General features: G+C 45.9%; 1 protein-coding gene across 7 annotated transcripts in view; it reads right to left on the reverse strand.

The window, feature by feature from the left end:
- Positions 1 to 27,384, reverse strand: part of EVA1C (eva-1 homolog C) — an 80,380-nt gene that overhangs the window by 17,117 nt on the left and 35,879 nt on the right. For 2 of the 7 annotated variants that reach the window (XM_074360621.1, XM_074360613.1), the window contains exons 4-6: positions 23,797 to 23,868; positions 20,375 to 20,527; positions 582 to 725 (exon numbers count right to left, since the gene is read on the reverse strand). In XM_074360621.1, the coding sequence (XP_074216722.1) occupies positions 582 to 725; positions 20,375 to 20,527; positions 23,797 to 23,868 (369 nt within the window). The remainder of the gene's footprint in view (positions 1 to 581; positions 726 to 20,374; positions 20,528 to 23,796; positions 23,869 to 27,384) is intronic. The other 5 variants (XM_045517834.2, XM_010956591.3, XM_074360638.1 and 2 more) reach the window with 3 other exon arrangements.

The following is a 27,384-nucleotide window of genomic DNA, read 5'->3' on the forward strand; positions in this document are numbered from 1 at the left end:
AGTGCTTTTAAAACCAGTTTTGACCAGAGGAAATTCTATTGCTTATCTGACTTGAATGTCGTAAAGAAGAATAAAGCATTGGAGGAAGGGCTCTTAAATATGGAGGACAACTGGTTTCCGGGGTGGGGTGGGTGCAATGGCTTGTTGCCGGAAAACACCTTCTGTTCATGTGATCACCGCCTTCCCAAGAGGCCAGGTCCTGAAGCAGCTCATAAAGGGTGTATTTCTCCTCCCCACCCTCTTCCCCGCAGGGCGAACCGAGGGCTTCACTAAACCATCCAATTGTACTAGTGACGGGCGGTGTGTACAAAGCGCAGGGACTTAACTGACACAAGCTTATGGCCCGCGCTTACTGGGAATTCTTCGTTCATGGGGAACAACTGAAATCCCTGATCCCCATCACGAAAGCGGCTCGAGGGGTTACCCGCGCCTGCCGGTGCAGGGCAGGCGCACGCCGAGCCAGCCAGCGTAGCCCGTGGGCAGCCCCGGAAGTCTAAGGGCATCACGGACCTGGTACCGCTCAGTCTCGGGCGGCGGAATGCCACTCGCCCCATTACGAAGTAGGGAGGGTGCGTTCTTACCGCACGCGTAGGTGACGGTGAGGTATTTTTTCACTCCCGGCAGACAGGGGCTTCTGAAATGGTGATTGTTGACAAGGATTCTGCATCTCTGTTTCCCGTAGCACCTCCTGGATAAGACTTGCAAAGCCGAGTAAGACAAGCAATCTGAGAGGCAAGAAACACCACGGAGGACTTTGTGTTAGAGTCACATAACGCCACCACGTAGCTGAGGGTGTTTTCTGTAAGTAAGTATGCTGGGCTGGATTTCACACCTCAGATTGTGTCTCTGATTATGCTCTGTCTCATTAAAGCACCCAACTTAAAGCTAAGTTCCACACAGGCAGAGCTGGCTAGAAGGACTTACTTTATCAGCTTACTCTAATACTCTGCTGTCATTGTCTAGAAGTCCTTATATAGTTTTGAACAAGGGGCTCTGTATTTGCATTTTGTACTAGGACACCCCCCCCCCTACCCTGCCAGTTAGGTAACTGGCCCCGCATATAGAACAGATAAAATACATAGAACATTGATGAAGATTCTTATTTCTTTTCTGTCCTTTAGCACTCTTTGAAACATTTTATTGATTGGTTTATTCTGAGAATCCCTCACCCCATAAGCTCCACCAGGACAGAGACTATTTGTATTTTGTTCATCACCTAGTCCCGTAGCTGGTCCACTGTGGAAACTCAGCAATAACTGATGAGTAAAAGGATTCATAAACACGAGGCCGTGTTTTTCAGCATCCTGGCACAACGTCATCACAATCGGTAAATATTAATTGAACACGTACCGAGGATGCGGCTCTGTACTGTCAGGAAAACAAGTCAGAAGAAGCCTGCCTTGCGTTTGCAGGACTAGGGCTGGACAGACAAAACCACACGTGTGACCCGTTGTCTAATAGTGTGAAACAGGGAGTGAGTGGTCCAGACAAGAGGGGCTGGGGTCAGAGGCAGGAGAGATTGCTGGGAACCGGGTTGGTCAAGACAAGCTTTATGGAGGAGTGGGGTTTGGAGGAGTGGGGGAGGAGCGTGCACTATGGAGAGGCAGGCAAGAGAGAGGTATAAACACCACGGCAAGGGGCCCAGAAGCACTGAGCGGGAGTCTAGCAGCTGAGTGTCAGCTGGAGCAGCAGGCGTGGGCAGGGCAGACACAGTGAATAAGCTGGAAACGGAAAATGGAGCAAAACCGAGACATCTCTGAATGCTGAGCTAAAGATTGAATTTTATTATTCTGCCAGCAAATGGGAGCCTAAAATGCCCTGATGCTACTATCCTTTGGGGACAATATGAGATGCCCTGGGGGAAAAAAGGAACCAAAGGCAAGGAGACCAATTAGGAAGTGATTTTAATAATATACACTGGGAAAAGCTAAGGACTTAAAGAGCAGAAGGAGAAATTTTAGAGAACTTGCAAACTTCAGTTCACTGAGAATGACAGTTAACATTATGCCAGGCTCTGTCCTCAGCCCTTGTATGTTAACTGATTTAATGTTCCAACAACCTTATGAGATAGATTGTTTATTTTATATCATATATAGAATATATATGGAATACTACATACCATTATATAAGTTGTATAATCTATAATGTGATTTAAGACAGAATAGGTTGCTCATATTACATGTGCTTATAGACATATACGTAGAGATACTGTGTGTATATGTGTATATAAAACATCAATTTTGTGGATGAGGATGCAGACCCAGAGAGGTGACATGACCTCATACAGCTAGAGAATTAGAAGACAGCATGGTCTGGACGTGAGCACAGCAGCAAGGCTCCCTAGGCCACAGGTTGAACCCGTTAACCTCTGAGCTCTACCCTCCGAGCTCTACCCTCCTGGCCTCCAGTGGAGGTTGGAGTGGGTGAGGGCCGCATCGAGGATGATTCAGATCTTCAGCCTGGGCACGAAGGGGACGGTGGCGCCGTTGCCAGGGACAGCGGAAATCAGTCAGAGGAGGCAGTTTGGAGGATGAGTCAGTAAATTCATTAAAACAGAACAAAACCAAAAACTAGTCTGCATTTCAGAAGGGAGGGGTCATTAAAGAGCATTTTCAGATCAGGAGATGCCCATGGGAGGTTCGTGCCTGCAGAGCCAGGAAGCCTGTCTCAGGAAAAGCGCAGGGCCCAGCGGCGGGGGCCGCAGCCACAGGACTTCTCTTGCGCTGTCTGCTCATGTCTTACAGATGACAAACTCCTCTAGTTGCTAAAAACAAAACCCTGCGCTCCCTCTACCCCAGAAGCTCTCTCCAGCCTTATCTCTTTCCTTCACTGTCAGGTCTGGAAGGGTCCTCTTGGCCCCCACCTCCACGGCATCTTCCCTACCTATGTCCCAGCCATCCCTCCATGGGCCTCTATCCAACACACACCCTGGCACGGACTCCTTCCCTCAGGTCACAGGGACCTGCTGCTGCCCTAGCCAAGAGGCGGAGCTGGTCCTAATCCTGCCCGTCTCTGGAACACTCTTGTTGGACGGTTCTGCACCCTGACCCTGGCCGCCTGGTACCCGTCTCCCCCATTTGTCTCTGACTGCTTCACCCCGTCCCGCCCAACGTGAGCTCCTTCCGGAGCCTGGGCTCTTGCTCTCCACCTGCACATTCTCTCTGGGCCCACCTCCACCTGGACTGTCAGAGAACCTTGAACTGGGCTGCTCTTTTCAGCTCCTGTCATGGGTTTTGCCTTTACTATCTTCCAGGAGCCTCTCCGCCCTCATGTCTAGACCTCATTCCTCACATCCTCCACCCGCCCCACCCTGGACACCCAGGCAGCCCAACCAAAGCCTACTCTTCTCCCACATCCAGCTCTCCGTGACGGCCACCACATCCCCTGGGAGCCCAGCCAGCAGCCCCGGCTCCCTCCTTCTCCGAGCATCCTCCCGGTCTGACGCTCATTCCTCCTCAGTCTGAATCATCCCTTCTCAGTCCCCAGCCAGAGCCTCAGCTGCAACCCTGTCACTTTTACAGGATGTCTCCCTCCCTCATTTTCTTCCTCTCCCACTGCTCCTCCCCTTTGCCCTCAGAATGCTCTTTCCAGTCATATCATTCCCCAGCTTAAGATCTGGCTCCCACTCACCTGACCCATAAGATCAAGTTCAGCTCCTTAGAATCATGCACAGAAACCCCGATGTGACTCACTTCCTCTCCCCTGGCTGCCGTTCTTCCGTCCCAGCCCATGTCCCCAGCCTGCAGAGCCCTGCGTGTCCAGAGAGCCATGCTGTAAACCTCCAGGTCTCTGAACCTTTGTGTGTGCCCTCTTGCCTGCTTGCAACACCCCATGGTCCCTTCTCCATCACTCCCACCCCTTGGGCTGCAGCTCGCAGTTTTCTTCTCTTTGTTTCTACGGATCCTTGTATGGCTTGTATCTCACAGCTCCACTTATCTGCTCCTTTTTCTGCCTCCAGACTAGATGGGGACCTCTTGTTCCGGCACCTTATATGAGGCCTAATGCTCAATAAATAGTCAAAGAATTACAGAAGAAAAGAACGAAGGTAAGGTTCCAACCTCCATCCCTTCTGAATCTCCACCCAGGCTCTGGAGACCTGCTTCTGATGCCCTTATCACCAGGTGTTTGAATACTGCCCAGAGGAAGAAAGTCTTGAAATAGATTACTCAGGGAGAGGGGGGAGGGGTAAATCAGCAGTGGGGTACAGGGGGTGCATGACAACCAGTGTGAGTGGGGTGCGAGAAGGACTCAAATGGGACCAGAAGCAAGAGAAACACCACGGCTTCACCCCCGTGCTCCTGGCAGCATTATTCACAATAGACAAGACGTGGGTGGACAGACACACAAGATGTGGTCTGTACATGCAATGGAATATTATTCAGCATTAAACAGGAAGGAAATTCTGGAATACGTTACAATGTAGATGAATCTTAAGGATATTATGCCTGCTGAAACAAGCCGGTCACAAAAGGACAAATACTATATGATTACCTATATGATTATATGAGGTAGCTACAAGAGTCAAATTCATAGAGACAAAAAGTAGAATGGGGGCTGCTGGGGGCAGGAGAGAAAGGGGAATGGGGGTTATTGATTAATGGGTACAGAGTTTCAGTTTTACAAGATGGAAAGAGTTTTGGAGATTGGTGGTACAATGTGACCACACTTCATATCACTGAACGGTACACACAGAAATGATGGTAAATTGTTTAAGTTGTTTCAACCACAATTTTTTTAAAAAATTGTATTTTTAAATACCCTGGCTTAATTGTGAAGCTTAAATGAATTTTTCATAAAGTGCTTAGAACACTGCCTGGCACACAGCAAACATGCAGTAAGTGTTAGCTCTTATTAATAAAGGGGAAGGAGAAAGGATGAGGGAATTAAGAATGTGGTGGAAGAGGAGAGGCTTTGCAGATGAATGAAGAAAATGGGATGGATGGAGGAGGACACTCAAGTGGTATTCAGGGAAAGGGTCAACATCATGCAGATACCAGTTCTTCCCAGATGGATCCAGAGAGACCCAACTTAATTCCAACCCAAATCCCCACCGGTTATTCATGGAATACAAGCTGATTCTAATATTTATACAGAAAAAAAGGCCAAGAAGAGTCAGGACTCTTCTGCGGAAGACAAATGAGGTGAGGGCACGTGCCTCCCCAGATACTAAGACTTGTCATGAGTCTGTAGACGTTAAGACAGTGCAGTGCCCCAGGATACAGATATAACTGATGGACCGAAAGAGAGGACCTAGAGATTGAGCTGGGTGTGTGTGGGACTGTGGTATGGATGAGGGTGGCGTGGCAGAGAGGTGGGCAGTAAAGGGAGGGTGACGTATATGCATTGATGGCACATCTGGTTATCCAGAGGGAAAAAGCAGGATTGCATCGCCATACAAAGATCAATTCCGGATGGACTGAAGATCTCCATGTGAAAAGCAAAACTTTAAGAAAAAAAATAGGATAACAGTTTTCTGATCTTGAGATAAGAAAAGATTTCATAAAAAAAATACAAAAGCACTAACTAAAAAAAAAAAGAATACTGATACGTTTGATTGTGTTAAAATTAAGAACTACTGTTCATTGAAATACTTCATAAAGAAAGTAAAAGACAAACCACGATGACCAGAGGCAGGGGATTGGGGTGAGGGGGAACGGGATGAAGGCAGTAAAGCTACAAACTTCCAGTTATAAGATAAATAAGTCCCAGGGATGTAATGTACAACATGATAAATATAATTAACTCTGTTGTATGTTATATATGAAAGTTGTTAAAAGAGTAAATCCTAAGAGTTCTCGTCACACACAAAAATTTTTTTCTATTTCTTTCATTTTGTGTCTATATGGGATGATAGCTGTTCACTTATTATGACAATCATTTCATGATGCATGTAAGTCAAACCATTATTCTGTACACCTTAAATTGATACAGCAATGTATATAAATTATACCTCGATAAAGCTGGAAGAAAAAAATTACAGATGGTAAGAAAAAAAAAAAGACATAAGCCACAAAGGGAAAGATGTTTTCAATCAAAAGATTCAGTGCTTCTACAAACAAATGCAAAATAGATAATCCAATTTTTTTAAATGGCCAAAAATTATAAGCGGGCAGTTCGCAGAAGAGGAAACATCTGACACATATATGAAAACACTTAATCTTATTAGTAATCAGAAAAATGCATGTTAAGACCACAGTGATGGCACTTTATGCCTTCCAGATGGGCAAAAATGAAGAGCCTGCCAGTGCCAGATGCAACTCACTGGAAACTCTTGAACGTGGCTGGTGGTTGTGTCCCTGGCCATACACGGGCATCTTTAAATTTGAACATTTTTATATCCTAAGACTCAGCAGATTGACTCCTAAGAGACCACCATGTGCCTTTCCTGAAACCCTTCAGGATTTACAATTCTTCTGATTTTAGGGAGGTAATCCTACACACGGGGCAGTGGCCCATAGTCAAATACACTGTTATCTCTCCCGTGAAATACACAAGTATGCACGTTAAGTGAGATCAGTGAGGACCAACGAAAACCTCACATTCATCCTGGTTCCATCAGGTTTCTCTGCCACATGAATTTTAAAAAAAATTCTTGTTTTTTTCAGAGTTTTGGACTTTCAGAATTGTGATAAGGGGCTGCAGACCTGTACCTGAGAGGAAGTGTGACACGCATGCTCACAAGGAAACATACACAAGAGTGTTCAGGGCAGCACAGTGCTTACCAGCAAAAACCTGGAAACAGCCCAAATATCCATCGTTATGAGAATGAAAAAAGTATGCAATGTCATTCATCAGCGCAAATGATTGGACCATAGTTACACACACACAGTATGGATGAAACAATGTTAACTGAAAAAGGCTAGTCCCAGAAAATGACATGCAGTTAGACACCATCAGTATCAGACAAAAAAAGAAAGAAACAAAGACTTAAAAAAAAGTATGTAACATACATACTTATGAAATAAAACAGGTGTGACAAAGGGGAAGAAATAAACACAAATCTCAAAATAACTGTCGCCACTTGGCGGGACGGGGGCTGGTGCAGCGGAGTAGAGGCAAGTTATCTGTAGGCTTCTAGTTGTTTGTGGTGTAAAACATGATATTATTGTGCTTTACAACTTGCATAAGTGTTATATATATTGTTTTGTGTATATCAATTGTATTAGATAATTTAAAATTTAAAAATGGACTATTAAAGCCTTTTTCAAGAAGACCTTTCTCCCAGAAATCTTTTAGACAAAGTGGGGACCAGAGACGGTGGAGGCAGAGTCAGGTAATAACAATGCCAAAGGAAATAAAAATAAAACTATTTATTTGTTGGCATATTGAGCCAGAAATGTCTCACAGAGGCACAGAGAAAGCAGTAACATCTGGTAAAAATTTGAACAAAGGGAAAGAGAGAGGAAGTTAGGTGAACAGAACAGCAGTTCCACATCCGTTCTTTCTCCCTTTAGTCTCCTTAAGCTGTCAATTCAAACGATGCTGCTAGAGTCAACTTCTAAAAGTGCAGCTCTGGTGACGTTCCTTCCCTGTTCATGCTGAAGCCCCATGAGGTGGGAGAAGCCTGGATCCGAGTCACTGCCTGGAGAGTCACCCAGAAGAACCACCCACGCTCCAAGGACAGTGATGTGAGCAAGAAATAAATCTTCACCGGGTTAAGCACTGAGTTGTTTGTGATGACAGCTAGTGCTAATTACCTTGACTAATGCTTAGCAGGATGGGTAACTTGCCCAAAGCCTCAGTGTCTGGGGGAAGTGTGGGCCCTAGATCCCTGCCTGGTTGACATTAAATATGTGCCCTTAAATATGAGTGTTCTACTTAGGCAAGCCCAGGAAAACATACTGGGGGAATCATGGGCTCAAACTATTTGGTAGGAGACAGATGGTACAAGGGTGGGCTATGGCGATGAAGAAATGAGGGGCTCTGGATCCTGAGAGTCAGCTCAAGAAGGCAGAGGCGTTTCCTAATGGACAGTATAAGTGATTAAGGTATAAGTGAGTGTGAGGAAAAAAGGCAGGTGTCAGGTATGCAAGAATGATTGGCACATGTCAAAGATGCGGCCCAGCTGGAGGAAACCAAGGAGGCAGCTTAGGGGAGGAGAAAGTCAACAACGGGACAAAGCATGTATCCATAAGTCATGGTTTCAGAGTGGGCCACGGGAAAACGTGCTCTGGATGGATCTGGAAGGGAGGAGGTGCGACCAGTAAGGTTAGTAGAGTAAAAAGATCACCAAGGAGGGCAAGAGCCAGCCCCTCGCTGAGGGGTGAGTGGGAATTCAGCGGGTCTGGAGGTGGCAGGGGCCCTGTGGTTGGCTGCTTATGGACAGAGGCACACGTGGGGGGTGACAATGGGTCAGGAGATGCTCAGGGGGCCCAGCAGAAGGGGAATGAGGATCAAGGATGCTTTCACAGAAATAGATTGGGGGCCAAAACCATAGACTGATGAGTCCCCTAGAAAAAAGGGTCAGAAAAAGAGAAGCAAGAGCCTCTAAGAAAGAGATGAGTTCATGGCCCAGGTAACTTAACAGGCTGCACATGGAGACCAGGGCTAAACATGTGAGTCAAACAGGGGAGCACAGCATCTGACCCGACCAGCCCTTGATGGGTAGTTCTTCTTCCGAGAGCACTGGTACTCAAACTGTGTTCCAGGGAACCCTGTTTCCTGAGGAGGCACCTCAGGGACGCGTAGCCAGAGCAAGGTGGGAAGCTCACTTCTAGGGGACACTCCACCTTTATCTCTTATATTAACTGGAAATCTGTGAAAAGGTCCAGCTGAAAGGAAGGATTGGTGGCTAAACACTAAAAAGTTGGAAAGGATGTTCTGAAGAAAAAGAATTAAGTATATATATAAATGATATCTTTTTGTCTATATAATGTGTATATATATTCATATATATAATTATATGGAGCATGTATAAATGTACCATGCATACATATATGTATATGTCTGTATAAATATATGTATACATTTTGTTACAAATCTAAATGTATAAATGTTTTATATATATATATATACACACATACACATATCTAAACAGGCAAATGGTGAGAAACAGTACTATAAAAACACTTGATCTGAATTGAATGTATTCATGACAGTTCTGTTTTATTTTGCTAAGTGCAGTTCCTTAATACCTGATCACTGGAGTGCTGGGCATACAGTAGGCACCTAAATAATGTATAAATTAGTGGACTGACATGGACACCACCTAATGCAAACATGCCATATATCTGGCTTTAGAATCTGTGTGTGTGTTGGGGGTGGGGGGCTGACCTGTGAGTTCAAACCTATGCTGAGAAAAGCTGCCTCGAGGGGCCTCAGGAAGCTGTCATCCTTCTGTTGTCCCCAGGTTAGCTCTTCTGGGCAATTCGCTCTGGCTTGGAATAGACCCATCGTTACTCTGACTGCTCCTGAATATACCAGTCCAAAGGATGCATCCTGCTGAACCTAATTTGGCAGGTCCTCATGAATGAAAGGAAAGTGGACGGAGCAAGTCAAGCAGCCAATGAAGATGGAAGGAAATGTTTTAGGTGCCAGAAGCATCAAATACGTCTCTGTGAAGAGTAAAGAGTGGCAGAAAGAGCAGTGGGCATTGTCCGGGTCCCAGCAGACCACCCATGGCTTAAATCAGACACTCTAAAGTGGGCTTGATGAGGAGGCTTTACAGAAGTGTGGATGGGATGTGAATGCCTTGCAGGATGGTGTGGGACCCTGGGGCAAAGAAGGGCAGAGAGATGCTAGCACTCCCAAGCCTGAGTGGCAAGGGCCGTGGTTTCCAGAACCCAGAGGGGGACATCCCCCGGGGAGAGGGCTGCTGCACGGAGCGGATGCCGGCCACGGGCAGTTGTGGTGCTTATGGTGTGCTGTGTTATGTTAGCTGTTTTTTGTGCCTGGATCTCTCATTGGACCGAGAGCCCCCAGAGGGCAAGGGGGCACGCTCTTCTCTGCGGTTTGCCCAGCACCTGGTATCTGTTCAATACATTCAGACTCTTCCATGTAGCATGAGGAACGCCTTTGTCACTGTCTTTCTGTGAGGTTCGTACAAAGCCACTGCAGAAGTCAAAGCCCGCATAAACATGAATGGTTCTCAGCTTGAATGAAACACCTCCTGTGGTTAAGATTCCAGAAGACCCTCTGCCCGTGGCAGCTGTGAGGAGGATGGAGCAGTGGACGTGTCATTCCCCTTGCTAAGCCAGTTTCCTCGGTTGGATCATGAAGATCTGAGGAGATGACTCCTTGGTTGGCATGACTACTGAATAAATGCTACATTTAAAGGGTCCAATGCCAGCACCCAATGTACGTCAGTTACCATTACTGACATTGGGCCACTTACGTTAGATGGGAAAGTGGTACTTCTGAAAAAGGCCTTTGGGACTTAGATAACTGATAGTCTAAATTACATGCCTTCTTTGAATCCTGTTAAGTCAAAACAAGCATATATAGTTTGGTATGAGCAGACCTAAATATTAAAGCTGAACCTGGGAATAGGAAAAGAAATAAAAATAAAAATGGAAGGAGAATCGCCAGGATGGTAGCAGGGCATGTGTTTGGTTGATGGGAAAGAGATGGGGGATTTTTTTCTCTATAGATTTTAAGATACTTCCCAAGCTTTTACGAGTTTACACTGCTTTGAAATGAAAGCGTACACAATGAACTTCTTACAAAGAAAGATAAAATTCATGTCTGGAGAGACGACAGCTTTTGAATATGAGGGTCTCTGAGGCGATTTTTTCAGAAATGTAAATTTTTCTGCAAATGTAAGAATAAACTGTTCTTTTGTAGAACTCAACTTGCCCCAGAAACTGTGACGTTTATCTAGAAGTAAAGAGATATTCTTTGAATTTTCTTCCTGTTTTTTTTTTTTTTTATTGCTTTCAGAGGCACAGAGTTGATTGTGGATATTTTTTTTTGTCTTCAGGAGTCTCATTATTATTTGGGGTTCTTAGCTAAGCACATTTATCCATTGAAAAAAACCCTAAAAACTCAAGAGATTTGAGAATGAGATGTATGATTTCTGTATAAACTTCCTACACTGGGAAGACGCAACAGTCTGAATTATGAAGTTACTCTTAGAAGTCTGATAAACTTAATTTTTTCTGTAAACTATTGTTTTTTCCTGTTTCAAAATAAATACATGTTTGTAGTTAAAAAACTTGAAAATCACAAATAATGCCAAAACCAGGAAATTAAAAATCCCCAGCAAATCTCACTATTAAGGAGGAAACAGTTAATCTTCAAAGAACATCCTTCTAGTCACTTTTCTACGTGTAAATGGGATTATACACATATTACTTTGTAAGCTACTTTTTTCCATTCCTAACGTATTTGTAAAAATTTTAATATAAGCATCATTTTAAAGAGCTGCGCAGTTTCTCATGGTGTAGATATACCAGATCTACCGGCAGTATGTTCTTGGTAGACATTCAGATGATTTCTGTTGTTTGTTATTATAAAGAATTCTACGTGGAACATCCTTAGAGCCAGGTATTTGCATACACATGTGGTAGTTTCCAATTCTTGGAAGTCGATCGCTTTGTCAACAGGTATTCAAAATATTAAGGCTTTGGATACACGCTGCCAAACTGTTATGCAGAAAACTTGTACCAACGGGTGCTCCTGCGGAATTGTGTGTAAGTCCTAGAAACTTAATATTTTCTTAGGAGGTGTGCCTGATCATATTCTTTAAGGCTAACAGAGGAAGCGGAGGCCAAAAAGACTCCCATTTATAAGATCACAATCCTCTTGGACCCAGGAGGTCTTGTGACTAGTGTGATTTACAGAGGCAAGCTTTTGCACTCATAGTTACCCTGGGAGCGAAAGAATTTATCTTGGTGAAAGTGAAAGAATCCACAGTGTGTTTTCAGGAAGAGGCCCGAGGTAATTCAGGCCCCACGCGGGTATGACCATTTCCTTGTTGACGCTGAGCTCTGAACCATTGGCAGGATTCTTTGCTTTTCTTTCTTTTTTTTTTTTTTTAAATGGTTATTTCCCTCCCAGACTGATTTTGTTTGCATCCTCTCTTCCTGGCAAACTACCTTCCACCCCAATACATGTGATAACAAGATACTCAACCATTTAATTTGTATTTTTTTGGCGACCGTTTAACACTGAAACTGAAGTTAATCGCTCTTTACAACCTGTGTTTATTTAGATAATTAGGTTGGTTGCTCTTAAGAGAGTCTGCCTTGGCAGTGGGAGCCCCTGGCACCTTGATCTTTAGCTGAAAAGTCCAGGCCTGCCCACACTTGGCCTTGGGGCGGCCTCAGCCCAGCCTTTGAGGTGCATCGTGTGGTTTTCTCACTCTCTTATTAAGGAAATAGAACCCCTGGAGCCCACCCAGAAAATGTATCTGCAGCAGGAAATGACGTGCCATGGTGGACGCCCCCCCAAGGGACCTTCCTGAAGGCCGGCTTTCCGAAGTTCACGCCCAGGTCTGTGGCAAGGCTCACTCCCCTCTCGTGCTAGGATGCTGTTTCGCTGGTGCTTATCTGGAATCGATGCCATCCATTATTTTCATACCTTTCTTTCAGTTTCTTTCTCTTCCACTAGACGAGGCGTAAGTTCTGATGGATCTGGTTGCTCCTTGGCAGCCAGAGCGGTCACCAGCCTTGCTGGTCTTCTCTTTGGCTTGACAGCGCTGATGGTCAGCCTTCATATCCCAAGGGCTGTGGTAACAAGGACCACAAACTGGGTGACTTAAAAGACAGAATTTTGTTTCATTTCAGTTCTGGAGGCTGGACGTCCAACATATGAGGAGGGTTGGCTCCTTCTGAGGCATCTGTCCTTAGCTTGCAAATGGCCGACCTCTCCCTGTGTCCTTGCGGGGTCTTCCCTCCACAGGTGTCTGTGTCCTCCTTCCCTCTTCTTGTAAGGACTGCAGTCATGCTGGGTTAGGGCCCTCCCATACGACCTCAACTTAACTGAGTCACCGCTTTAAAGGCCCCATCTCCCCCAAACATTCTGAGGTACTAGGGGTTAGGACTTCAACAAAGGAATTTTAGGCGGGACACAATTCAGCCCTGAACAGCCCCAAGACCGCCTCTGATGGTCTCCACTTCCTGGAATTCACATCCTGTGTAGCCTCCTCCCTCAACAAATGAGCTGGTCGGTGTGACCCAGAGTCTGGTGGAGGGGAAGGTGTGTGGCTTCCTTTTATTCTTCCACCTCACAGGCCCTGGGAGAGGCCAGCTGCTGTGTTGCGAGGACACTCAAGAGGCCCCGGTGGGGAGAACCAAGGCCTCCCACTGACAACCAGCACCCGCTTGGCCGCCACAGGAGTGAGTCACCTTGGACGTCCAGCCCTCAGATGACCACAGCCCAAGACGACGTCTGAGCTGCAACTTCACAAGACCCCACGAGACCCCAAGCAAGAACTTCCCAGCTAGGCTACCCCCAGGAGCCCTACGCCACAGAAACTGTGAGGTAATACATGTTCATTTGTGTTTTAAGCCATTAAATTTGGGAGTATTTCATTACATAGCAATAGAAAACAAATACACATTTTGAAATGTGGAAGTGGGTTGTCAGGGTAAAAAAAACCCTAAAAGTATGGAAGTAGCTTTGGGACTGGGCAGTGGGCTTGGGTTGGGAGGACCTTGAGGAGACTGTTGGTGAAAGTCTAACGGCCTTAGAGACAAGCCCAGCACCCGTAACCTCTGTCCCCCGAGGCCAAGCGCATCTTCAGGGCAGAGCTCCCCAGCTTCAATGGTGGACGCACACAGGCACGCTGAGTGTTCCTGCTCCAGGCTTCCCTCGGGCTCTTGACTTTGGCACTGGGCAGTGCCCCCCTCCCTGTACCACACAGATATAATTTCCTGTGTGTGATGACGTGGGAAGGCTGGGAAGCACTGTTCAAGTCCAGGGTGTGGCGTGTGACCAGCGCCTGACCATGGCTGTGCCTGCCCTGATGCATTCCAGACGGGGCCAGCTTAGAGCATCACGCATGGTACATGGAGGCTCTGCCCACCCTCCTCCAGGCCCAGACCCGGAGACGGGGGCCTTGCTGAGGAAGCGTGAACACCCTTATGTCCCTGGGAATGTCCAATAGGAGCTTGGGTCCCACTAGGGGAGGTGCTGACAGCCAGGCCTCGGGCAGCCCTGAGGATCCTTGTGGGAGCATGATGGTGTCATACCATGACTTGCGAGCCCCAGGCACATGCCCCGACTTCCACAGCGGCGTCTCTCTCACCACCACCACTCAGGCCTTCCTCCTGAACTTATCCTATGAAGTACACAGAAGCAACCAGCCCTTTATAACAAACCCAGACTACGACTACGAGTTCAGAAAAAACACAGGGTGGGGTTAGGACACTTACAGCAGAAAAAGTATGTAAAGGGCTAATGTCTCCACTCTGCTGCAAGCTCATACAAGTTTATGAAAAAAATTAAGACCTCAACAACAATAAAAAAAGGACAAGGGCTAGAGATACAATGTGCGTAATCACAAATATAATAACCACAAAAACATGGGGAAATGCTCAAAGTCATTGATAATAAAAAAAAAAAAGCAACTAAAAATATATAGAAAGACCATTTTAGACCTATTAACTTGGAAACGTGAAGTAAAAATAATACACAATGTTGCCAAGTTTGCAGGGAGACCTGCAGCTCCATGCGGATGTTTACACATATAAATTGGTATGAAAAGGTTTTGGAAAGGCCTCTGGCGGTACAGATGAAGACTGTACACATGCCCTCTTTTGGTATAAAACTTCTGGGAATTTATCCCAAGGAAATAATCCAGAAGGAAGAAAGAGCTATAAGCACAAGTTCATTATACATTGTTTATGATATTTGAAAATCAGGAACAATGAAAACAAACAACCCAATTAAAAAAATGGACAGAAGACCTAAATAGACATTTCTCTAAAGAAGACATACAGACAGCCAACAGGCACATGAAAGGATGCTCAAGATCACTAATTAGCAGAGAGATGCAAATCAAAACTACACTGAGGTACCACCTCACACCAGTCAGAATGGCCGTCATTAAAAAGTCCACAAACAATAAATACTGCAGCGGGTGTGGAGAAAAGGGCACCCTCCTACACTGTGGGTGGGAATGTAATTTAGTGCAGCCGCTATGGAAAGTAGTACGGAGGTTCCTTAAAAAACTAAAAATAGACTTACCAGATAATCCAGCAATCCCACTCCTGGGTATATGTTGAGAGAAAACTCTAATTTGACAATATACATGCACCCCGATGTTCATAGCAGCACTATTTACAACAGCCAAGACATGGAAGCAGCCTAAATGTCCATGGACGGACGACTAGATAAAGAAGTTGTGGTATATATATAGACAATGGGATACTACTCAGCCAAAAAAAAGGAATGAAATAAGGCCATTTACAGCAACATGGATGGACCTAAGGATTATTATACTAAGTGAAGCAAGTCAGACAGAGAAAGACAAATATCATACAATATCACTCATATGTGAAATCTAAAAAAAATTTATACAAATGAGCTTATTTACAAAACAGAAAGAGACTTAGAGACATAGAAAACAAATTTATGGCTACCAAAGGGGAAAGAGGGAGGGAGAGAGGGATAAATTAAGAGTTTGGGATTAGCAGATACAAACTACTGTCTATAAAATAGATAAACAACAAAGTCCTAATGTAGAGCACAGGGAACTACATTCAGTATCTTGTGATAACCTATAATGAAAAAGAATATATATATATATGTGTGTGTATGTATAACTGAATCACTATGCTGTATGTCAGCAACTAACACATAACTCAACCAAATTTCAATAAAACTAAAAATTTTTTTTTAATTTTAAAAATCAGGAACAATAGAATAATCTAGCCACTAGGGAATGATTAAGTAAATTATACACTGCATCCCTTTAAAGTGAGTAATTGACATTGTTAGGATTTTGTTGGCCTCTTGGAAAACCACGCATGATATGAAGTTAAATTTGAGAACAGAATTCAAATGTATCTGCTTTAGAATTGCCATTATGTAAACACTGTTCTCTGCTCACACACTGGGACTTGGAGGAGCTCTTGAAAAGAAAAGTCTTTTCATTTGATGGGTAACATTTGTGGCTGAATCTTTTTCTTATTTCTAGTCAATATCATTACAGTGCTTGTGCAGATCCACAACAACCGTGATAACAGTCATCTTTTAGGAAGAACTGGAAATGTTCGCTCACAGCTGGTGCCTGAGGGCTGAAGCCACACTTCGCTCCTCTTCCTGACTGTGTACTGAGAGCTTCACCACGTGTCCTCCCAGCGGGGTACCTCTGAGCATGTGGGGTTTCACCAGACTTTAGCTTACACACAAGAGGAAAAGGACAAATATCACCCCTCAAAGGCTCACGGTGGCTTTCAGGAGCCAACTCCCTTGGCTTTTAGGCAATCATCCTATCAAGCTCATGTCAGGCTCCAGGGTTAAAAATAAACAGCCCTTTCTCCTTCTTCAAAGCCTGAGGCCGAGCTGCAGTAATAACTAGGAACACAGAGCAGAGAGCACACACTGGCGGCCCGGGGACCGGATGTAGCCTGTAGGCATGTTTTATTTGGCTCACACAGTGTTTTAAAAGTCAGAAATTTTCACATTAAAAAAAAAAATTGGATTTCCAGCATCTCATGAGAGGCTGGAAGCTGTGACGACACCAGGCCCACATTCCAGGCCAGCAACCATCTGCTCGCAGGGTGCCTCACTTGGGCGGGGCTCTGATCCATTCATGGGGCTCAAATTCACATGGGCACCTACTCTGAGCCAGGCCCTGCTCTGGTTGCAAGAAAGGGACAGACATCACCCCTGCAGTGCTCACCTTCTCCCGGGGAGAGAGACCATATGCACATAAGTACCTATTTCCATGTTATAAAGACAATCACACAGATGGTGGGGGTTCGGGGGGACAGCTCTAGAGGGACATTAGAGACAAGGTAATGTGCTGGAAGGGTGCCTTGGAAAACCTCTCTGAGATGATGTCTGAGTTGATTCTTGAATGACAAGATGGCGCTGGCCAAGCAAAGATGTGGGGTGAGAACATTCCAAAGGAAGAACTTGTGCAAAGGCCCTGGGGTATAAATGAGTGTGGAGTGCTCTAGAGGTAGTGAAGGAAGGAGAGAGAGAGGCAGGACCACAGCTGGGAGAGTGGATTTATTCTAATTACAGTGGGCAGAGTGGAGGGCTTTAAGTGGGGTGGGGGGGATGTGATCTCATTTGATTTAAATAAAACCCCTCTGACTGCTAAGTGAAGAAGAGACTAAGTAGGGGGGAGGAAACCGGGGGTTTGGGAGGCCAGAGACTAGTCAGCAGGCAGCCCAGGTGGTCCAGGTGAGAGAAGCTCAGAGCGGGCTGGGAGCAAATAGGCTGGATTCAAGATGCAAAGTGCAGGGAGAGCCCACAGGACTTGCAGAGGCAGTGGGTGGGAGACGGGATCAAAAGAGGGTGCTTTTTAAAGGGAGCAACGTTGATGTGTGTATACAGGAGGGAAAACTGATGATTGTGGGGGGCAAATATGCCAAGTGCAATTTGGAACCCTCATGTACAGTCTACCTGGGCCAAGGAGGGGACAATTTCTTAGCACGTGGTTAAATCAAGAAAATGTGTCAGCACAAGCAGCCAATGGTTCACATTTTTGCACACATGCACAGTTCTACTTAACCTGGGAGGTAAGAACAGAGTCAAGGCTTCTGAGTGAGGCTGGGGGTTGAGATGAACGGGCATTCAAGATGGTAAGATGGATGGGGATTCAAAACGGTGAGATAGATGGGTACTCAAGATAGCGAGATGAACAGGCATTCTCAAGGACCCTTTCATTTTCCCTTGAAGCCCCTTCTCACTGCAGAGCTCAGGGCCAGCAGGTCTCTGGCATTTGGGCAGCAGTTCATAAATGCAGTGAAGAGTGTGATCCTCTCTAAAGAAGGTATTTCACACCAGTGGAGAAAAGGAGGATTAGTCATTAAATAGAGCTGAGACAAAAAGTTGTCATCTGGAATAAAAATTGGATCCATAAAAAAAAGAAAAAGGAGAATGTGATCCTCTGCCTCACAGGTACCCAAGGGGCAGTGGGCAGAAGCTCTCAACTGTGAGGGGTGGGAGGGGAGGGGCAGAGGAACAAGCAGGCTGTTTTTGCTCTACAACTTGGCCAGGGCTCAAGCTTTCAAAACTGAACAGCAAAGCCAAGAGCAGTCTTCCATTCACAGACCTTCCTCGAGTCAACAAGGCTTACTCATGGCATCAGAACAGCTGGCTGACCTGAGGATTCCTCAAACTCTCTACGGAAACCTGTCTTCTAGCCATGGTGTCTGCTAACGCTTCCTTTGGCCGATGACTTTCCCCTTTAAACCTAACTCCCATCCATCTTCCCAGGAACCTAAGGCAGCGATTCACAGAACATAAATCATTCAGCCTGCGTACAGATCTGCCTACTTGGTTGACCACCTTCTGCTCAAAAGAACTGCTGAAATAGATGTTACTGACTGCTGTCTCCCAAACACATGTGGCTAAGCTAGACTTAGAAGGCTCAAGAAATGGGGGGCCCACACCGATATTAAGAATTAGAGTTCCTTTTTGTAGAAAGAGGTCAGATTACCTTGTCCACCTAAGCAAACCAGATAATTCACGGAGCCCTAGCAGCGTGTTCAGAAAGGCGGAGATCAGATTTGCTTGTTAGAAGGCTGCCTCCAGCCACCCTGGGGAAAAACCATGCCTAGGGCTGGAGGGACTCCTGTGATGGCCAGGCAATGGTCCCTTGACCTAATGGAGTAGCAGGAACAAGAGCGGAGGGGGTGGAGACACTCTGAACACATGGAGATTTATATGAGAGGGAGAATGGAGTTTCCAAACCAACGGGTCACTTGCTGGGGCACGGGGCATGGACAGACAGCAGGAGCCACCCTCACAAGTGCCTCTCTGCCCATGTGGCAGCCAAGCCTGTTAAGACAGAAGCTAATTAAGAGTGACTGGATGCCCAGATAGAAGGACCTTTCCTCCTGAACACTGGATGAGGGACCTGGGGATACACGTGACACAAGTTCCTTGTGAATCATGTTTTGCCTGAGAGTTTGACTGTGTAGATAGGGCACTTTATGTTCTTTTTTGTTTTTTCTTCAGACCCAAGATATTACTTATACATGAATGTCTTTTTTAAATTAATGTTTAATTTCACATGTGATCCATGAATCAATTGGAGCAATTTAACACATTAAAGAGCTCGTTTTAGATTTGATGAATAAAGTGAAACTTTCTTGGGAGGTTTCATTCACAACAGGGTCTGTTCTCTCTGGTTATAGGGTGGGTGAAGATCATGGTTAATCTCTTGTGTCATTCTGGTGAGGCTATTTGCCCAGTGGTTTGGTCAAACATCAGTCTAGATGCTACCGTGTAGGTATTTTTAAGATATGAGTAACATTCAATCAGCAGAGTTTGAGTAAAGCAGATCACCCTCCACAACATGGGTGGACTTCAACCAATCTACGGGAGGCCATAAGAGTAAAGACTGAGGTTTTCCAAAAAAGGAATTTTTTTCCAGGCTGCAACACAAAAATTCTGCCAGGATTTCCAGCCTGCTGTCCTGTGGAATTCACATTCAAGACTGAACATCAACTCTTACCTGAGTTTTCAGACTGCCCGTCTGCCCTGCAGATTTCAAACTTGCCAGCCCCCACAACTGTGTCAGTCAATTCTTTAAAAACCAGTCTCTTTCCATCTATAGATCTCCTCTTGGCTCTGTTTCTCTGGAGAATCCTGACTAATAATAACACAGAGTGACTTTGAAGGCTGGAGTTTCCAGGCATATCCTGGCCATCACCTCTCAGCTCCAAGCTCAGACTCCTAAGAAGGATGACTTGTTGAGCTCTTCTTGACCCTGGACACAGCCTCAGGGCCTTGTACAAGCCCTTCCTTCCACCTGGACACCTTCCCCAGGTGTCTGCAGCCTCATCTCCTCTGCTCTGCATGCTCATCACCCCAGAAAATGGAGCTTCCCTGCAGCACCCACCCGGCTTCCCTCCTTCCCTTCCCCACACGCGGTTCCCTTAGCGCCTATCCACACCTGAAATACAACATGTTAGCTTGTTTGTTTTCTGTTTTCTCATTGCCTCCCCATCCACTGCTGGAAGGTCAGCTCCATGTAGACTCTGTGTTTATCACTGATGACTCTTCCATGCCTAGAACGGGCCCTGCATACAGCAGGCACTCAATGACTCCTTGGTGTAGACTAAATGAACCACAGATGGATTCAGGCAGGTGGGGCAGAAAGAGGCAGGACCCTGGTGGGTGGTTTCCCCCTGCCCTTGACCTTCCCTCTAATCCAGGTGCCAGCCACTGCGTGGCTTCCTTCCCTGGGGAGACAGAGACGTAACCTACTCAGACAGCACCCTAATAACAGTCACATAGAAACACCTACCAAAAGGGGGGAGCCGCTCGGCTTCCGAGGAGCAGACGTCCCTCTCCTGGGTCCTCCTGCCGTAGGTCGCAGAGTAGATGTTGAGAAACTTGGATTCGTGGCAGTGCAGTTTCAGCTCGTGGTCTTCACACACGGTTTTGTTTTTTAATTCATCTGAAGCAGAAACAAAAATTGGCGGCACCATCACCTTCTCGCAGAAGGAATCGGTGAGCACCTCCCACATCCCGCCGTGCCCCGTCTGCTGTGGGGCTGCACCCCAAGAAGCAGACAGTCGCTATGGCCCTGCCTGCCTTGGGGTCTCTGACCCTGAAATCTCTTTGCAGGAAGAGGGTGAGTGGCAGCCTGTCGGCAAGTGCAAAGCCCCAGGAGTTAAACTACAGAGCAAACGGAGGAGGAGAGACGCCTGGACGAAGACCTCGCCGGGCTAGGTTCCGGGTCAGGTGTGGCCGTAAAGGAAGTTTCTCTCTCTCTCCACTTGAGGTCACACATTCCTTAACTGAAGGGAGCCTTTTCTCAAATGCTGTCTTGAGACCCATACAGGTAAAGACTAGGAATTACCTGATAGAAAATTAATTTCAGGAGGGAGTCCGGCTAAGCCTCACCACCCAACTTCACAGTGTTCTAGCATCCCATTTGTGTATTCACAAAGAGAGAGAAAAGTGACAGAAAAGCGTAGTATTTCCTTTCCTTGGACAGGACAAAAACCAAGGCACAGGGTCTGGGAAGAACCCCTTCACGGAGGACTGTGAATAGCCGGCCCCAAGTCTGGTGGTGCAGGAGCAACGGGCACCCGGGCTGGCGTGTGCCTTGGGGGAGGCTCATTCCAACCAGCTCACAGTTCCCAGAGAATTTAGGAAAAGTCTGTTTATTTGTTTAATCCACGTACCGCAGTAAAAATTTCCCTTTGTAACATCACACAGAGTTGACATTATAAATGCACCCTGAAGAAAATATAGTTTATTGGTTTTTAAAAAAAGAGTGTATCGAGAAACATTCAATGACTTAAAGTGCTTAACAATGATTTGATTTTTAAAGTAATAACAGTTAACGTTCCAGACACAAAAAGACTACCTAACGTATGATTCTATTTCTATAAAGTATCCAGAAAAGGCCAACCTAGAGAGACAGAACAAAGGTCAGTGGTTTCCTGAGGCTGAGGGTTGGGACCATGGAGTGAGGATGGCAAACGGACACAAGGACATTTTTTGAGATGATGAAAATGTTCTATAGCTGGTCTGTCGTGGTGGCCGCACAACTCAGCACGTTTACTGAAAATTACTGAATTGTACACTTAAAACAAGTGCATTTTGTGCTATGTAAATTATACCTCAACAAAAAAAATTTTTTTTTTAATTTTTGAAGGGGGAAATAATTAGGTTTGTTTGTTTACTTACTTATTTATTTATTTAATGGAGGTGCTGGGGATTGAACCCAGGACCTCATATGCGCTAGGCATGCACTCTACCACTGAGCTACACCCTCCCTCCTTAAATTTTTTTTTTAAAATAACGAATAGCTAATGTTTACTGAGCACTTCCTCTGAACTAGGCCTTGTTCTAGAATCTTTACGTGTATCGGTGAGTTTACTCAGAACGGCTCTTCTGTGAACCTCCTCTTCATATCCTTTGCATATTGTGCTTTGGAGTTTTAGACATTGTCTGGAGAAGGGAATCATAAATTCTGGATGCTAACTTCTGAACTTTTGTCTCTTATGTGTTATAAATATCTTTTTCTAGCCTCCCCCTTCTCTTGAACTTGGCAAAAGCAAAGCAGAGCAAAACATAGAGGAGACCACGGTCATGAGTTTGCACCCTCTCCCACCCCAATGTTTATGAGAAAAATCATCAAAACAATACTAGCCCCACTTGCTCATGCCCTGTCCTAGTTTCTCCTACTTTGAAATGGCACCCAGGGGCACCTCGTTTAGCCAGAGAAGCATTGGAGTCAACAGCAAACAAGAGCGAAATTCCAGGAGCTGCTCCCGGTGTCATGAGCTGCCTGGGATGGAGAGGAAGAGTCCGTCAAGAGGAAGGAGAACTAGTCCGCACCCCCAGTAACCCCGACACCCCCGTCTTTCACGTCTCTCACCCACTCAAGTTTCTGTTCCACTTTTCTTTCCTGGATTGGAGGTACAGGCTGATCCCAAGACCCAAATACACCTTAAACCAAAGTTTTCCAATTGTCACTTGAGGCCCATTAATAAGCCATGAAGTCAATTTAGTGGATTGTGACCAGCAATTAAAAAGAAAAATAAAGAATAGTTTGGAAAACATCAAAGTACATCCCACAAAGTAAGGATAAACATTGTTCCATAACGTAAAAGCTTTTTTTCAGTTGTGCGTGTGTCGTGTTGGATCTAAATGTAAAATGTTTTTCTTGCTCCGGGTTGCAATCAAACCAATCCGAAAGGCCCTGAAGAAGGAGGGAGTGGTAAACATCAGGGCAACGGGGGCCAGTGGGAACTTTGTACCCTGGCATGGATGATGCGTAAGTCCCAAACTTAAAATATAGAAAAAAATAATTTCCAAGTAGAAATTCCACCTTTCTGTGACTTGTAAGTTCCCATGCCTTTCTGCTCAAAACAGAGAAGCAGCAGTGCGGCCAAACTTTTGAACTGCACGAAGGAAAATGTTTAGGCTCTCAAGATTAACATCAGCTCCGGTGCTGGTAAACCTTGGCAACAATTCTTCAAAACAAGATGACGGGAAGATTCATTAATGAAAAGCGCAGAGCAGACACCGGCTTACAGATGCTCACAAAATCCCCATCCCCTCTAGTATCTGAGCACACCTGAGGAACCATCAGAGGAGGGAAGAGTTAGGAGGTGACTAAGCGAGTGTGCAGGATGCCCTTTACCCACTAACTGGAATCTTCATATCTCAGTTTAAACTTAGAGCCAAGAAAAGTTCTGTTTTCTTTTTCTAAATAAAAAGAACACTGAGTCTGACCTTGACTTTGGAGGGTTTGATTTCGGTGAGTCATATCCGCACTGGCATGAGTTTTTCGGTGCTTTTGATGAGTAAACACTAAATCTCACCAACACCGAAATATTGCCTGACTTTAAAGGTCCGGAGTGAACGAGGGCCTTTGATGCAGAACAGAGGGCAATGGGTAGACACACCAAAAGAGCTCACGCACCCTTCCAAAGAGAAGAATACCAAAAATGTGGAGAATGCCTGCCATCGGCAGAACTTGCCAAAAAGGAGGAGGGAAGACAAAAGCCAAGCCTTATCTCAGTCAGCTGGAAACTTTTTAACAGGAATGGTTTCTTTCTTTCCTTTTCTCTCTCTCTGTCTTACTAGAATTTTTAAAATTAGAAGTTTTTTTTAAGGCATGTCATGAAATGCATTTAGTAGCCACCATCTCTCTGATTCATTAAGATGTATTCAATGAAACGTGGCCTCAGTACCAGCCAAACTCACCCGGAGTAACACAGCACCCCTCAAGTAAGGCTTCCAGCGATCGCTGTCCCCAGATTATGGGCAAATCATCTCCTGGAATGGAAGGGCCTGTGAGTATCACATGACATGCTTGGAGTTCCCTTTGTAAGGTGTGGAATCACCTCGTTCCTTGGGAATGTATTAATTCACTGTCGCCTAAAAGTGACATTTCTGGGTTCTAAAAGCAAAGTGACTACTAACATAATTGCTGCTTTTCTTAGAGAATTAGAATCTGTTTTAGATCAGGGTTAGAGGCGGGAGGGTATAGGTTGGTGGTAGAGTGTGTGCCTAGCATGCATGAGGTCCTGGGTTCAACCACCAGCACCTCCATTAAAAAGATCAATAAATAAACCCAATTACATCCCCTACAACAAAAATTAAAAACATAAAAAAGAAGAACTGAGTTAGAGTGCTTAATGGCATCAGATTTAGAAAAGGTGTGGGCCGCTTTCCAGAAACGGGTCACCAACATCCCCATGGGTTTGGATGGGGAGAGTGACAGGAGTCTGGGTGAAGGCAGAACCATGACTCTGCTTAAAGGACGACAGCAACCAATTCTCCCTCCCAATTAGAGGGTGATGTGAGTGACTCATTCCTCCTTAATAACACATAGACACATGCGCACAGCAGCCAGGGCCTTCCAAAGACGGGCAGGGGGAGGATCTGCCTTGATGGGGATATGTTATCAATGATGTTACTTACAGCTGCCAGAGCATGGCAATGGTCACGTGCAGACAGATATTTAGTCCCTTTTATTGTGTTCTTAAATTCTCAACAGACAGTGCACCCTACTATGGCCTACACCCAGGGCAGAACACACCCCCTCACCCCCAACCAATGGTACATCACTGCCTTTCAGTCATTCACATCTTTAGCAAGAATTACTTTAACCTACCTCTTGGAAGAAGAGCTACCAATTACTGAGCTCAACTCTATGCCAGGCCCTGTGCTAAGCATTCTACACACAGCACTGTATTTTCACAGTCTTGCAACGACTCTATGCAGAAGGTACTTTGTCTTCATTTTGCAATTGAGTTAGGGGGCCTCAGAAAGTTTCCCTCCCTTGCCAAAGGTCAACAGCAGCTACACAGGAGACAGAAATATGAACCCAGAGCTGCCTAAATTCAAAGACTCACTGGAACCAAAATTCTCTGAGGGGATGAGATTCAGGAAGGAGGTGATGAACTTTAGGGAGGAGGTGAAATGGGAAAAGAAGGTTCTAGTAAGGATTCCTGGTAAAATATTCTCCAAAAGTAAACATATAAACGAGCCCTGTTTTATAGCCTTTGCCGATCCCCCTGGTGTAAATACTGCCATCGTGGCAGATTTTGCTGTACACGGGCAAGGCTAGGAAGAGCTGGGTACAACTGGCTCCTGTGGTAACAGCTGGCTTCATGCACTCCTGGGTGCATCAGGGGAGCCTCTGGACAATCAGAGTGTTATTATGCAGGGGCTGGACCTGGGACCATGGAGAAGAGCTGCCAGAAATGAGAGGGGCTGCAGAAAAAGAGGAAGGTGTGGGGACCACCTCCTTCCTCCTCTATCTCACAGCAGCAACAGGAGCTGCCTCCCCAGCTGCAGTGCCTCTAGGTCACACGAGGTGCTCTGGTCTGAATGTTTGTGTCCCCCTAAAATGCATATGCTGAAATCCTAATGCCCATGTGGTACTGTTAGGAGGTGGGGCCCTCACGAATGGGATTAGTGCCCTTATAAAAGAGACCCCACAGAGATTCCTCCTCCCTCTGCCCAGCGAGGTTACAGGAAGCAGGACAGCTGTCTGTGAGGAAGCAGCCCCCTTGGCAGATACCTAATCTGCTGGCACCTTGACCCTGGCCTTCTCAGCCTCCAGAACTGAGAGAAATACATTTCTGTTGATTACAAGCCACCTAATTAATGGCATTTTGTTACAGTAGCTCAAATCGACTAAAATATAAAGGCTCTACCCCTCTCATCTGTACACACGGGGCAGCCAGAGGGGGTCCCAACCCCATCGAGGACCCACCCTGCAGAAATGCTGCCCTCGAGAGAGACTCCACCTCCTTCCCTGGCTGTCAGGACCCTGCGTCCTGCTCCAGCCTCTGCCTGGTGCTCCTTTTGCTCCCTCCAGCCCCCTGCACCCTCTGGTCACAGGCTTCTGTAAGGAGTGGTCTTCCTGTGCCCTGACCCCACCCCAGGAGTTCAACACCACTTGCCAGGAAAGTCTTGCCTGAAGGTCAAGTCCTCCTCTGAGCTTCTTGCACAGGACCAAGGGCACAGGGGTCTTATTCAGATGTTTTTTGGACAGTTATGATTTTTCTGGAGAAAGGTGATACTTGGCCTAGAATCTAAAGGTTGAGAAGCAACCAGCTATGTGAAGCTTTGAGTAAATGCTAACTGGATGAAAGGACATTGGAAACCACCCAAGACAGAACCACCATCCAGGAATCCTTTGCGAGATGCGAGTTCTCTTCAGAGCCAACACCTGGCCACCCCTGTGCATAGCAGGTGCTTAATAAGTGTTTGCTACGATGAGATTAGCAAACAGACCTAACTGCCCGCCGTACAAACAAGGCTGTGTCCCAGCACTGGCTTATCTGGGGTTCTGCTAATTCACAAAGGCCTTTCACTTCTTCAAGAGGCTGGTCTTGCTTAATTTTTTATTGTGAACGGTTTCCAACACATAGAAAGCATGAGAGAATATCCCAATAAACAGGTGGAAGAGAAAAAGAAGGCAAAGCTAAGGCAGTCAAGGGCGTGGCCAAGGGCGTGGCCAAAGGCAGGGCAGGGTGTGGTCACTTTTAAGAGTCAGCAGTGGAAGGATGCCACTAAGAACATGGGCATCTGGAAGTGATTTTCCTGAGTCTACTGAGGGGAGCAGGACTTAGTGAGAATTCCTAGAGGGGAGGGGAGGGAGTTAGGCTGCTCTGCAAAGTTTGGGCCAGCTTGTGGGAGTCTGAGATTGTGTGAACTTGCAAGTGTGTGTATGTGTGACTATGCGTGTGACTACGTGTGTGACAGTGCATCTGTGTGTAACAGTGTATACAGGTATGACAGTGTGCATGTTTGAGTGTCTGTGCATGTGCACTGATTGTGTGATAGGTGTATGAGGGTGTACGTCTGAATATGAGTGAGTCTGAGTGTGTCTGAATGCACAACATGGGAGCTGAGCCACCGCGTGGGTCTGAGGTATCTGGGCCCTAGCGAGGAAAGGGTTTGAGACAGAAGCCTGGATGTTTTCCTAAAGGATCCAGGGTTTTCTCCACAGCGGTGTGCCCGAGACCATTGCATGAGCGTGGCTGATGCCTCACCCACCGCGGGAACCCAGGCCACCCAGGGTCTCGGGAGATGCTGGGCTGCCGAAGCAGAAACCAACAGAGAACATAATGCAAAAAAACAAAAAACAACAACAACAAAAAAACAAAAACGAGGACCATTACATTGGAGTGGCAGTGCAGAATTTTTAAAATATCATCCTTTATGTTTGGCTAAATGTTGTTGCTGTCTTCTCAATAAGTTTTTCAAGTATTACTTGGAAACTGTGATTACCTACGGCTTGTCTCAGGCTGACCCTCCATGCCTGGAGGTGTGACC

Source organism: Camelus bactrianus, chromosome 1 (assembly GCF_048773025.1).
Source record: "Camelus bactrianus isolate YW-2024 breed Bactrian camel chromosome 1, ASM4877302v1, whole genome shotgun sequence".
Lineage (NCBI taxonomy): Eukaryota > Metazoa > Chordata > Mammalia > Artiodactyla > Camelidae > Camelus > Camelus bactrianus.